Consider the following 13,722-nt stretch of genomic DNA (forward strand, 5'->3'; position numbering starts at 1 on the left):
GCCACGCAGGTGCGATCAGGATTAGACGCGCTTTGTCCCTGCGCAGCCTCAACAGGACTTTGTGCACCAGAGGGAACGGAGGGAAGGCATACAGGAGCTGGCGGGACCATGGCAGGAGAAATGCGTCCGTGATCGACCCGGGAGAGAGACCCTGAAAGGAGCAAAACTCCTGGCACTTCCTGCTGGACTTGGTTGCGAAGAGGTCTATGCGGGGAAAGCCCCACCTCTGGAAGAGGGAATGGATGACATCTGGCCTGATCGACCATTCGTGGCAGAGGAAGGATCGGCTGAGTCTGTCCGCCAGTGTGTTCTTGACCCCTGGGAGGAAGGATGCCACCAGATCTATCGACTGGGCTATGCAGAAGTCCCAGAGTCGAATGGCTTCCTGACATAGGGGAGACGAACGGGTTCCCCCCTGTTTGTTGATATAATACATGGCCGTTGTGTTGTCCGTGAGTACGGAAACACAACGGCCGTGTAGGCGTCGCTGAAACGCCTGACAGGCGAGGCGGACTGCCCTCAACTCCCGGACATTTACGTGGAGTGACAGCTCCTGGGACGACCAGAGGCCCTGGGTACACATGTGTTCTAGGTGGGCTCCCCACCCCAGGGATGATGCATCGGTTGTTAGAGTCATCGACGGTTGCTGTGGATGGAACGGCATTCCCGCGCATACTAGGGATGGGGTCAGCCACCAGTCGAGGGAGCGGAGAGGGTTGGGGGGGGACCGTCACCAACACATCCAGGTGGTCCCTGCCTGGGCGGAATACGGAATGAAGCCACGTTTGGAAGGGCCTCATTCGGAGCCTGGCATGCTTTGTCACGTAAGTGCATGCAGCCATATGCCCTAGTAGTGTGAGGCAGGTGCGAGCTGAGGTGATTGGGGAGGCCTGCAAGCTCCATATGATCACGACGATCGTCTGGAAGTGAGGTTGAGGTAAGTAAGCCCTGGCTTGGGTAGAGTCCAGGGTCGCGCCTATGAAGTCCAACCTCTGTGTGGGGACCAGGCTGGATTTCTCAGCATTGAGAAGCAGGCCTAGCTGGGAGAATAGGTCCGTAACGGTCTCGACATGACTCCGCACTTGCGACTGGGAGGACCCCTTCAGGAGCCAGTCGTCGAGGTACGGGAAGACGTGGATGTTCCGCCGACGGAGGTGGGCGGCCACAACGGCCATGCACTTGGTAAACACCCTCGGGGCCGTGGAGAGGCCGAAGGGTAGGACTGCGAACTGGAAGTGCTGATGTCTGACCGTCAAGCGAAGGTACTTCCTGTGCGGTGGAAAGATGGCGATATGGAAGTACGCGTCCTTCATGTTGAGGGCAGCATACCAGTCTCCAGGATCCAGGGATGGGATAATGGTTCCCAGGGAGATCATGTGGAACTTCAACTTGAGCGTCCATCTGTTGAGGCCCCGCAGGTCTAGGATGGGTCTGAGACCTCCCTTGGATTTGGGGATCAGAAAATATCGGGAGTAGAACCCCTTGCCTCTCTCGCCTAGAGGTACTTCCTCTATAGTTCCCGCCACAAGGAGGGAACGAACCTCCTGCAGGAGGGTTTGCTCGTGAGAGGGGTCCCTGAAGAGGGACCGGGAAGGGGGGGCGGGAAGGGGGCAAGGAAGCAAACTGCAGATGGTATCCGTGCTTCACCGTGCGTAGCACCCAACGGTCTGAAGTTAACCGGGACCACGCCGGGAGGAAGTGGGAGAGGCGGTTGGAGAAGGTAGGGGAAGGATCCTGTCTTGAGTCTGGTATGTCGTCCCCGGGCGCACCTTCAAAAGCCAGACTTGGGGTCCGGCGGTGCCTTGGAAGGCCCTTGGCTTTGACCTCCCTGGGAGCTGGATTGGCGTCTGCGGCCCCCCCGGCCACTCCGTCTATTGAGGTCCTGCCTCTGACAGGGTGGGAAGTATGGGCGTCGTGCTTGGGGCCCGAAGGGTCTATGCTGGGTGGAAGGTGTATGCATCCCCAGCGAGCGTATGATGACTCAATTGTCCTTCAGGTTTTGTAATTTGGAGTCCGTCTTGTCCGAGAACAACCCTTTCCCGTCAAAGGGTAGGTCCTGGACTGTATATTGTAGTTCCGGGGGTAGTGTGGAGGCTTGAAGCCATGAGATGCGCCTCATGGTTATTCCGGAAGCAAGGGTTCTGGCTGCCGAGTCAGCCGCGTCGAGGGAGGCCTGTAGGGAGGTCCTGGCCACCTTCTTACCCTCTTCCAGGAACGCGTTAAATTCCGGGCGTGAGTCCTGGGGTAGCAGTTCGGAGAACTTACCCACCTCCGCCCATATGTTGTAGTTATAACGCCCCAGTAAGCCCTGCTGGTTGGCCACACGGAGTTGCAAGGCTCCAGCTGAGTACACCTTGCGACCCATGAGGTCCATCCGCCTAGCCTCCTTGGATTTGGGGGCCGGTGCCTGCTGGCCATGCCGTTCCCTGTCATTAACCGACTGGGCCACTAGGGAGGAGGGATGAGGGTGGACATACAGGTACTCGTACCCCCGAGAGGGTACCATGTACTTCCTCTCCACTCCCTTAGCTGTCGGCGGGATGGAGGCTGGTGACTGCCACAGGTTCTTGGTGGTAGACTGGATCGTCTTTATGAATGGGAGGGCTACCCGGGTAGGTGCATCGGCCGAGAGGATGCTCACTACCGGGTCCTCAACCTCTGAGACCTCCTCCACCGGTAGGTTGATATTAAGGGCCACTCTACGGAGGAGGTCCTGGTGGGCCCTGAGGTCTATAGGCAGGGGTCCCGACGCTGACAACCCAGCCACTGCCTCATCCGGTGAGGAGGAGGAGGAGGATACTCCGGGGATGAGGGTATCCTGCGCGGTCTCTTGTTCTTGGCCTGGTTCCTGCTCGTGTTGACCCGGGGAGTCCGGAGGCAGCTGATTGTCCGACTCAACCACGGGGGGGCGGGAAACGGTGGCCTTCGGCACCCGATGTTCTGAGGCGGTAGAACGTGTCTGAGGCACGAGGGCACCCTGGGCCTGATGGTAAGCCCAGGGTGTCCAAAAACCCCACTGTTGGGCACCTGCGTCCTGCAGGTGGGGGTCTTGGAACACTCCCAGCGGTACTTTGGGGTCCTGGTCCCGTTCGTAATAGCTACCCGCCTGGGAGGATGCTGACGTGCCTCTAGATGGCCACGGTGGAGCGGCGAAAGTCGGTGCCGAGGTACCGACAGACCTCACACCTCTGGATAGTGGTGACCAGTGTCGGTATCGGTGTTGGGAGCGAGACCGGGACCTGCGACCGGCTCGGTGCCGGGAGGTCGACTGGGATCTCGAGTGTCTTTGTCTAGATCTGCTCCTGGAGGTGCGGCGCCCACTGCTGTGCCGTGAGCTGGAGCGGTGCCGGGAGTACCGGGTTGACGCTCTGGACGTCGACCGGCGCCGGGAGCCTGACCGGTGCCGACAGCGTGAACGGTACCGAGGTGAACGCTGCCGGGAGCCTGACCGGTGCCGGGGTGATCGGTGCCGGTAGTCTGACCGGTGCCAGGATCGAGATCGACGTCGCAAGCCTGAGTGGCGCCTCGATGCCGAGCGTTCGTGGGACCGCGATCTGGAGCGGTGCCGGTCTGCCACACTGACCGAAGCTGGTCTGGTCAGGGTCGGTTTGCCCATAGAGCATAGTACCCGCACCGGCGGTGCCAGGGGTAAGGGCAACGGAGCCTCGGTGATGGCGATTAGCTCTCTCGCTGCAGCAAACGCCTCCGGGGTAGAGGGTGAAGCCAGCTCTACCACGGTGTGCACCGGGCAGCTGCCAGGTGCCGGACTCAACGGCCCTCGCGGGGTTGGAGTCAATGGTACCGGCTTAGACGGTGCCGCGGCAGGTGTCGGTGTCGGGCGATCCGCTTTTTGCGCAGGCTCTGATTGTGGGGCGGTTGATGGCAAAAGGATCTGCGCCTTCGCCTTCGGGGAGAGGGAGCGGCTCTGGGCCGGTTTCCGTGCCGGTTTTCTGGTGGTAGCACTCGGTGCCGTGGCGGTGCCCTTGCTTACCGGCTGACTTGTGCTCGGTGCCGAGGGCGAAGGTGTCAGGGCCGCTTCCATGAGGAGCTGTCTCAATCTAATGTCCCACTCCTTCTTGGTTCTCGGCTTAAAGGACTTACAGATCGAGCACTTGGCCGATAAGTGCGACTCCCCGAAGCACTTCAAGCAGGAGTCATGGGGGTCTCCAACTGGCAGGGCTTGTGACAAGCCGAGCACTGCTTGAAGCCCGATGAGCCGGGCATGAGCTCCGGCTCCCGGTGCGGGGAAGGGGGGGGGTACCCCCGATCCCCTCAACTACAACTAAAACTACACTAACAACACTAGATAACTGACTGACTAACAACTATATATATGTACAATAATAACTATAACTACTATATACAACGATAGCGAAATGAGCTGCTAGGGAGTGTGGAGGTCAGCGAGGCCGCGCTCCACAGTTCCAACGACCGACACGGGCGGTAAGAAGGAACTGAAGGGTGACCAGGGCGGCTGGGATATATATTGGGCGCCACAGCGGCGCCACTCCAGGGGGTGCCCAGCCGACCCGCCTGGGTTGCTAGGGTAAAAGTTTCTCCGACGAACGTGCACGCGGCGCGCACACCTAACTGGAATGGATCTGAGCAATCACTCGAAGAACCCCAGCACCCACACTGCTGTTACAGAGCAACAAGCCCGTCCTCCAGAGCAGGGCTGGTATGAGAGCCAGTTCTACAAACACTGCACCCCACACCCCAAATCTGTCCCTCCTGCTCCCCCCTCCTTCAGCGACCTCACCCAGCGCAGCAGGAGGCAGTGCTGGTTCTGCCAGCTTAGTCCACAAAGGTTCAGGAGAGAATTGTTATTGGTTAGAGCAGGGGGAGGTTGGGAGCCAGGACTCCTGGGTTCTCTCCCCAGCTCTGGGAGGGGAGAGGGGGCTAGTGGGTTATGGGAGGGAAGGCTGGGAGCTGGGACTCCACTCACTTGCTGTCTAATTTTGACACAATCACTCCCCTGTTACTCTGCCTCAGTTTCCCCCCCTGGAGATAGTGACGGGAATGGGGGAGTCCAGCCCTGCACCCCTTTTCCTGGGACCCACAGTGACTCTCAGCCAGCCAGTAAAACAGAAGGTTTATTGGACAACAGGAACGCAGGTTACAGCAGAGCTTGGAGGCCCAACCAGGACCCCTCAATCAAATCCTTCTGGGGGTTCAGGGAGCGTAGACCCCAGCTTGGGATTCCCTGAATTCTGACTACCCAGCCCAAAACCGAAACTGAACTAACTCCCTACAGCTGGCCCCTTCCTTTGTCCAGCTTCCCGGGCAAAGGGGCTGACCCTCCTTCCTGGTTCAGGTTACAGGCCTAGGTCCTGTCCCTCACCTAAAGTCACCCCCGGCTCTCCCACCCCCACACAGACAGTCCCTACTGCACCACAGTGACACTGACCCGCTTCCCAGAGAGCGGAGAGTTTCCATTCGCCTTGTTAAGTTTTATTGAGCACAGAGACGGTCAATGTTCCCACAGCCGCCATCGTTAACAGCCTGTCTCACCCCCGGCCCCCAGGCGCTCAGGCCTGTCTGACATTTCAGTATCTGTGACCAGTGACCCCCTGCCGGCCTGCAGCCCCTCCCGGGATCAGCTCTGCTCCGCCAGCCTGGGATAGAAACCGGAGTGACACCAGCCCCGGTGCTGACAGACCCACCCGCTCGGAGCCTGCAGCCCCTCCCAGGATCAGCTCTGCTCCGCCAGCCTGGGATAGAAACCGGAGTGACACCGACCCCGGTGCTGACAGACCCACCCGCTCGGAGCCTGCAGCCCCTCCCGGGATCAGCTCTGCTCCGCCAGCCTGGGATGGAAACCGGAGTGACACCGGCCCCGGTGCTGACAGACCCACCCGCTCGGAGCCTGCAGCCCCTCCCGGGATCAGCTCTGCTCCGCCAGCCTGGGATAGAAACCGGAGTGACACCGGCCCCGGTGCTGACAGACCCACCCGCTCGGAGCCTGCAGCCCCTCCCGGGATCAGCTCTGCTCCGCCAGCCTGGGATAGAAACCGGAGTGACACCGGCCCCGGTGCTGACAGACCCACCCGCTCGGAGCCTGCAGCCCCTCCCGGGATCAGCTCTGCTCCGCCAGCCTGGGATAGAAACCGGAGTGACACCGGCCCCGGTGCTGACAGACCCACCCGCTCGGAGCCTGCAGCCCCTCCCGGGATCAGCTCTGCTCCACCAGCCTGGGATAGAAACCGGAGTGACACCGACCCCGGTGCTGACAGACCCACCCGCTCGGAGCCTGCAGCCCTTCCCGGGATCAGCTCTGCTCCACCAGCCTGGGATAGAAACCGGAGTGACACCGACCCCGGTGCTGACAGACCCACCCGCTTGGAGCCTGCAGCCCCTCCCGGGATCAGCTCTGCTCCGCCAGCCTGGGATAGAAACCGGAGTGACACCGCCCGGTGCTGACAGACCCACCCGCTCGGAGCCTGCAGCCCCTCCCGGGATCAGCTCTGCTCCGCCAGCCTGGGATAGAAACTGGAGTGACACCGGCCCCGGTGCTGACAGACCCACCCGCTTGGAGCCTGCAGCCCCTCCCGGGATCAGCTCTGCTCCGCCAGCCTGGGATAGAAACCGGAGTGACACCGGCCCCGGTGCTGACAGACCCACCCGCTCGGAGCCTGCAGCCCCTCCCGGGATCAGCTCTGCTCCGCCAGCCTGGGACAGAAACCGGAGTGACACCGGCCCCGGTGCTGACAGACAGCGGCTGCTGTTACTGTGTGACAGACCCACCCGCTCGGAGCCTGGAGCGCCTCCTGTTGGCTCTCCACAGCCGTGCGCTGGCACTGCCCTGGCCAAGCCCCAGCCACACGCCGACCCACAATTCCCAGCGCTCCGGGCGGGTCGCAGAGCACCAGCCTGACCGGGAGGCCACGACCTTCGTTAAACACGACTGGTTCTGTGGGGCGTTAGAGCCATGGACAGTTCCATTGAGCGAACGCTGCAGCCCTGGGCTGGGCCAGGAGACCAGCGACGGCGTTTCCAGCCAGAGACCGTCACAGACGCCGGTCGGATGTTTCACCTCGTTAATGTATTTTACAAACCACTCTTCTCGCACTCAGGCAGTCGAACACGCCTGCCCCCCCCCAGGACTCCCTGCGCAGAACTGACACCCTAACGCAGACGATAAAGCCAGTGACCCGACATCATACACTAATCAGACACTGTCAGTATGTTCCATGTCACCCTGTGCCGGGGGGAGGAGGGGACGGGTCGTCAGGCTGGTGCTGGGGGGGGTTACTCGGCGAGGTCTCTCTGCACCAGTCTGTAGTAGGGCCCCTTGCGCCCCATCAGCTCGGCGTGCGTCCCCTCCTCGGCCACGGCCCCGCCCTCCAGCACCATGATCCGGTCAGCGTCCTCCACCGTCTGCATGCGGTGGGCGATTACCAGCACCGTCCGGGGCCCCCGGCTCAGCACCGACTGGCGGATCTAGGGGGAGGAGCAGAGCTGCGTTAGGATCCATCCGCATCCAACGCAGACCAGAGACACTCAGGCTGTCCAGGCTCGGAGTTCGGATCCCACCGCCCCCACCACTCACCGCGCATTCGCTCTCCGCGTCCAGCGCACTGGTGGCTTCGTCCAGGATCAGCACGGCCGGCTGGCGGATCAACGCCCGGGCGATGGCGATCCGCTGCTTCTGCCCAGCTGAGAGCTGCCCACCCTTCTCCCCCACATCTGCAGGGGGTTAGAGAGAGAGGGAGGGGTCAGGACTCCTGGGTTCTCTCCCCAGCTCTGGGAGGGGTGTGGGGGCTCGTGGGTTAGAGCAGGGGGGCTGGGAGCCAGGACTCCTGGGTTCTCTCCTTGGCTCTGGGAGGGGAGGGGAGCCTAGTGGTTACAGCAGAGGACCTTTCCCAGAAGCCCTTGCAGCGTGGGTGGTGGTGACTCACCTGTCTCAAAGCCGCTGTCCAGCTCCGCAATGAACCCAGAGGCGTGGGCCGCTCTGGCCGCCCTGGTGACCTGCTCCTCCCCGCAGCCCCCCAGCCCGTAGGCGATGTTCTCCCGGATGGAACCGGAGAAGAGGACGGGCTCCTGCCCCACCAGGGCCACCTGCCAGCGAGAGGGGGCAGCGTTAGGGGCTGAGACCCCCAACATGTCACACCCAGTGAGCAGCAGCCCTGCCCCTGCCCCCCACTGCCTTCACCTGGCGGTGCAGGTACCGGTGCTCGTACTCCCGGAGGGGAGCCCCGTCCAGCAGGATCTCCCCGGCCTGGGGCTCGTAGAACCGCTCCAGCAGCCCCACACACGTGCTCTTCCCACTGCCGTTCAGCCCCACCAGCGCCGTCACTTCCCCGGGGCGCAGCTCGAAGGACACGGCCTGGGACAGTGGGGAGAGTATCAAAGTGCCTGTCACATGGGGGATCACAGGGGCTGGGAGCCAGGGGGATCCCATCCCCGGGGGAAGGGCCTGGGGCTGGGAGATCCCCACCCCGGGGGAAGGGGCTGGAGCTGTGGATCCCCTCCCCAGGGGCTATGAGCTGGGGGTAGGGTGTAGCCGCCTCGCTGTAGGTACCTTTAGGACCTGGTGGTCCGGGCGGGAGGGGTAGGAGAAGGAGACGTTGCGGAAGGAGACGTGTCCCTGCAGCGACTCCGGCGCCCGCGTCCCGTCGGTGCGCACAGCTGGCTCCCGGTCCAGGTACTCAAACACCTTCTCCGCCGCCCCCACGTTGCTCAGCAGGTCCCCGTACATGTACACCAGGGTCTGGGGCGGGGGGGAGAGCGAGTCAGAGGCCCGGCCCACACTTAAAAGTTAGGTCAACACAGCCAGCTAACAGTCAGGGGTGTGAAACTCCCCAGCCACTGTAGCTATGGTGACAAAACGCCGGTGCAGACCCAGCTAGGCCGAGGGACGGTTGGTTCTGTCAATGTACCTACCAGCGTTCAGGGAGGTGGAGTTCCCACAGCGATGGAGAAACCCCTTCCATCGGCGCAGGCTGTGTCTACACTGGCATCACTACGCTGCCGTAGTTACGCTGGCAGAGTCTGTCGTGTAGACATCCCCAGAGACAGGGAGACAGATGGATGAGGCAGGGCTGGATGCACAGAGCCAGACTCAGCTGTGTGGAGGGATGGAAGGGTGGGGTGTGGAGTGGTAGATGGATGGATGCTGGGGGAATGCGGGGACGGATGGATGGGTGGTTGGGAGTGAGGATGGACGGATGCGCAGAGGATGACGGACCAGTCGCTGTGACCCTAGTACGGCCCCGTCCCTGGCGCAGGGCCCCTCACCTGCACATAGCTGCCCACGTCCCCCTGGTAGAGGATGAAGGAGACCAGGCTGCCCTTGGTCAGGAGCCCGGCGCGGATCTGCTGGTGCCCGCAGTACAGCATCAGCACCTGCATGGCCAGCTGCAGCAGCTGGAGGGGGGAAGGAGACAGAGTCAAGTGGGGAGCAGGGCAGGGGGCTGCCCCAAGCCTGAAATCAGCATCCCGCACTCCCCTGCCAACTGGCTGCATGACCAGCAGCTCCCTCAGATGCCTGGGTCCCCCTCCCCCCACCCATCTGCTTGCAAAATGCCCTGCTCCCCAGCTCATGTCAGACCGTGAACCTGCCATCCCCGGACGCCTGGGTCCCTTGTTCTCCAGCTAATCCACTGCATCAGGAACTGCCATGCCCAGATGCCTGGGTTCCCTCTCCCACTGAGTCACAAAGCATATTCCCTGGACACCTGTCCCTGAATAATCAGCTACCATCCCCGGGGGCCTGGGTCCCCTCTCACTGGCTCCCCTGTCAAATCATGCCTATTTTCCCCGGATGCCTGGGTCCCCTCCCCGGGTCTCCTCCCCAGCTCCCCCTTCAGATCCAGAACTACCTCCCCCAGACACCTAGGTCTCTTCCCCCGCCCCCAGGTGCCTCCTCAAGACACTTGGGTCCCCCTCCCGGCTCACCCGGCGGAAGAGCAGGTAGAGTGCCCTCTCCAGGTCGCGGCGGTTCTTCAGCCGGTGGGTCTCGGCGAGCGCCGCCTCGTAGCGCCGCGACTCCTCCTCCTCGGTGGCGAAGCTGCGCACGGTCTCGATGGAGGAAACCGACTCGCGCACGACCTCGGCGGAGCGCGCCATGGAGTCCTGGATCGCCTTCAGCATGGCCTGGGGGCGTGGGGTCAGAGATGTCACAGCCCGCCCATCATGCCTGGACTCCTGCATAGCCGTGGCCAGTGAATCGCCCCCAGCATCCAGCCCCATAACCCGCCTGGTGTGGAGCTCTGAGGAGATTCTCAAATCTCGATCCGTCCCTGGGTCAGCTGGTGCAGTGGCTAATCCCCTCCCTGGTAAACATCTGCCCCTCATTTCCAGTCTGAATTCTTCTCACATCTGCTCCCAGAGGCAGCCTCTCGTTCTGCTTTGTCGGGGAGAATGGAGCCTCTGCTCCCAGAAATCTGCTCCCCGTGTGGGTCCTGACAGACTGGGATCAAATTACCCCTGAACCTTCCTGTGGATAAACTATGTAGCGGGAGGCCCAGGTTTGGAGAGGTCAGGTGTCGCTGCACTCAGCGTTGCAAGGCCTGATTGATTTAGGAGCCTAGTATCACGTTCAAAAGGGGGTTAGGCACAATCAAGAGGATTTGGGCTCCCAAGTGCCTAAACCCCTTTTGAAAATGAGACAAGCTCCTGAATCAATCAGGCCTTGCAGGGCTGAGTGCAGAGACACCTAAATGCCTTTAAATAACTCAGCCTGAGCTCCTGGAGTCTCCAGATTACAAGGCAGCTTTGTATAGCCCAGGGTCACATCCCCCCTCTAACCACAGCATCACACAGAGCTGCTCATCCCGCGTGGCCTCTCTCTCTCCTGTCCAGTCACTGCTTCCTAGGATGGAGCCCCCAGCCCAATCCAGTGTAACCCGCATCACTGGCTCCGCGGTGTCTGACCTGGCACTTGGCTGTGTGATCTGTATTACAATAGGGCCCTGCAGCCGTCCTGGCCCAGCTGCCCACTGCGCTAGGCACTGTACAAACACAGAACAGAACGATGGGCCCTGCCCCAGGGAGCTCACAGTTCTGTTTGAATGGGCCCAGCTCACCAAGGACCCTGCTCACTGTGTGTGACTGACCGTCCCCATCACGGTGTCACCTGCAGACTAACCAGCTGGGGTCCAACTTCCCCCCCAGATCCGATAACAACCCTGGACAGCACTGGGGGGAGAACAGCCCTGCAGGACCCTTCAGAAACACCCCACTGGAGGGCGACCCTCTCAGGGATCAGAGAAGGGAACTTCATAAAGGGACTGCCCCCCTGCGCTGGGGGTCTGGGACACCAGATCCTGGGAGGAGGGCGTCTCCCCAGGATCAGGACGGTAAGGGGTGGTCTCCCCAGACCTGTACCTTGTGTCGGGCATTGTAGAGGTTCTGGGCGGCCATGGTGAGGGGGGTCTCGAGCAGCGTGAGCAGCGTCAGGCGCCAGGACAGCCCCAGCATGAAGCCGTACAGCCCCAGCGCCTTCACCAGGCTGCGCAGGAAGATGTTGGCGTTGGCCGGCACCGAGCGGCTCATCATGGTGATGTCCTTGGAGAGGCGCGAGGTCAGGTCCCCTGGAGGGGGAGAGGGGACACAGTGAGAGAAGGATCTGCCCCAGGAGGCCTGGAGCTCGTGGGGGGGCAGGGTAGGAATGGGGGCTGTGGGGCTGCACTGGGCCATTTAATGCTGCAGCCAGCAACAAGGACCTTGTTAATGTCCAGACCTGGGGGGAGGAGAGGCTGCCCCACTGATAGAGGGATACTGGGGCAGGGGGAGTGCTGGGGGGAGGAGAGGTTGCCCCACTGATAGAGGGAGACTGGGGCAGGGGGAGTGCTGGGGGGAGGAGTGTTGGGGAGAATGGGAGGGCGATGTTGGGGGCTGAGGGAGAGGGGATGCCATGGGGGTGTTGGGAGGGTGCCGGGGCAGGGCTGGGGGAAGATGCTGAGGGGAAGACGATGTCGATACAGGGGATGTGGGAGCTGGGCTGTAGGGGTGCAGCAGAGGCTGGGGGTTGGGGCAGAGGTGGGGAGGGGGGGTGCCAATAGGGTAGATGCTGGGGTTGCAGAAGCAGGAGGGCCTCACTGGGGGAGGACCCACCTGTTTTGACCTGCTGGAAGAAGGCCAGGTCCTGGCGCACCAGGGAGGAGAAGAGCTGGCACCGGGTGCGGATGTTGAGCCGGGAGAACGTGAACATGAAGAGCCCCCCACGGCAGCCGGCGGCCAGGGAGCTGGGGGAGGGGACAGACAGACATGGGGCAGACTGATCCCACCGCTGGAACCAGCACCTCATACAGAGCCCGTTCCAGATACACCATCCTCCCACTTTGCCTAGCACGGCCCCCACCCCATTGGGTTGGGAAACCCGAGGGCAGGGTTCGGATCCCATGGGGGGAGCAGCATGTGAGGTGGGGGGAAACCTGTGTTAGGATTGGGGTTTGGGAGCAGCAGAGGTCTCCTCAGGGCTGGGGTGTCATGGGAGAGGGTCAGAGGCTGTGGATCAGCAAAGGCTGAAGGGTTTCTTCCAAGGGCTGGGTCCTGGGTGGCAGTGGAAAGGTGATGGGGCTTTCCTGGGGTTCTGGGGGGGTCTCCCTGGGGCTGGGGGTCCCACAGGGGCACTGGGGGGTCTCACCTGCCAAAGGAGGCCAGGGACATGAGGACGATGGCGGTGGCGAAGGCGTTGGGGTCATAGGCACTGCCCAGGATGTCGATGACACGTCCCGTGTAGTAGGGGATGAACGTCTCACCTGCCACAGAGACGGGGGGTGAGAGAGGGGCCATCCTGTGCGGGGGAGTCTCCTTGGATCCTCAGGGAGAGGAATCCTCCAGCAGGAGATTCTCTCATGCAACATCCCACCCTGCCACCCAAAAACTGAGACTCACACGCTGAGCCCTTCGCAAACTGCTGGCTGTGATGCAGTAGGGACTGTCTGTGTGGGGAGTGGGAGAGCAGGGGAGGACTTTAGGGGATGGACGATGCCAGAGCCTGTAACCTGAGCTAGGTAAGGGAGGGGAAAGGTCAACACCTTTGCCCGGGAAGGGGACAAAGGAAGGGAGTGGCAGGAGGGAGGCAGTTTGAGTTGGGGCTTGGGGCTGTGTGGGCGGAATTCAGGGGATCCTAGCTAGGATCCAAGCACCCTGAAAGCCCAGAAGGACTCGGTGGAGGGGTCCTGACTGTGCCTGCAAGCTCTGCTGTAACCTGTGTTCCTGTTGTCCAATAAACCTTCTGTTTTACTGGCTGGCTGAGAGTCACTGTGGGTCCCAGGAAGAGGGGTGCAGGGCCGGACTCCCCCACACTCCGTGACAACTGGTGGCAGCGGTGGGATATACTGCACCCCGTGGACGGCGCTTCCTGCAGTAAGTGACTGGGGAGCAGTAAAACGAAGGGGTGGTTAGCCCCTGGGAGTGTGTGCCCAGTGAGAAGGACTTTGCAGTAACAGGGTCCCCCGGGGGATTGCAGCGAGCGGTCCCAGGGGCGGAGGAGTCTGCAGCTCGACCCTGGCAGTGAGGTGGTGACCTCAAGAAGGGCTGGTGCACTAGGGGTCCCCCTGGAAACCGTGGGGAGCGGCGAGCACCCCGGCCTGTGAGTGGCCAGCAGGAAGATGTATGCCAAGCGGCGCAAGTGTGACCTGGTGGAGCTGTGCAAGCAGAGGGGGCTGCACCCAGGGAGACGCACAAAGGACCAGCTGATTGCCCAGCTGGAGGAGGGAGACCGCATGAATGAACGGAGCCCTGTCTCTGAGGGAAGCAGCCGAGCAGATGCAG

General features: G+C 62.1%; 1 protein-coding gene across 1 annotated transcript in view; it reads right to left on the reverse strand.

Annotated features, from left to right (window-relative positions):
- Positions 1-7,246: 7,246 nt before the first annotated feature.
- Positions 7,247-13,722, reverse strand: part of LOC127033085 (uncharacterized) — a 28,906-nt gene continuing 22,430 nt past the window's right edge. Inside the window, exons 21-30 of the mRNA XM_050920888.1 lie at positions 12,590-12,704; positions 12,058-12,188; positions 11,329-11,534; positions 9,898-10,095; positions 9,238-9,366; positions 8,522-8,710; positions 8,153-8,326; positions 7,899-8,058; positions 7,550-7,686; positions 7,247-7,440 (exon numbers count right to left, since the gene is read on the reverse strand). Of these exons, the coding sequence (XP_050776845.1) occupies positions 7,249-7,440; positions 7,550-7,686; positions 7,899-8,058; positions 8,153-8,326; positions 8,522-8,710; positions 9,238-9,366; positions 9,898-10,095; positions 11,329-11,534; positions 12,058-12,188; positions 12,590-12,704 (1,631 nt within the window). The 3' untranslated portion in view covers positions 7,247-7,248. The remainder of the gene's footprint in view (positions 7,441-7,549; positions 7,687-7,898; positions 8,059-8,152; positions 8,327-8,521; positions 8,711-9,237; positions 9,367-9,897; positions 10,096-11,328; positions 11,535-12,057; positions 12,189-12,589; positions 12,705-13,722) is intronic.

Source organism: Gopherus flavomarginatus, chromosome 12 (genome assembly GCF_025201925.1).
Source record: "Gopherus flavomarginatus isolate rGopFla2 chromosome 12, rGopFla2.mat.asm, whole genome shotgun sequence".
Lineage (NCBI taxonomy): Eukaryota > Metazoa > Chordata > Testudines > Testudinidae > Gopherus > Gopherus flavomarginatus.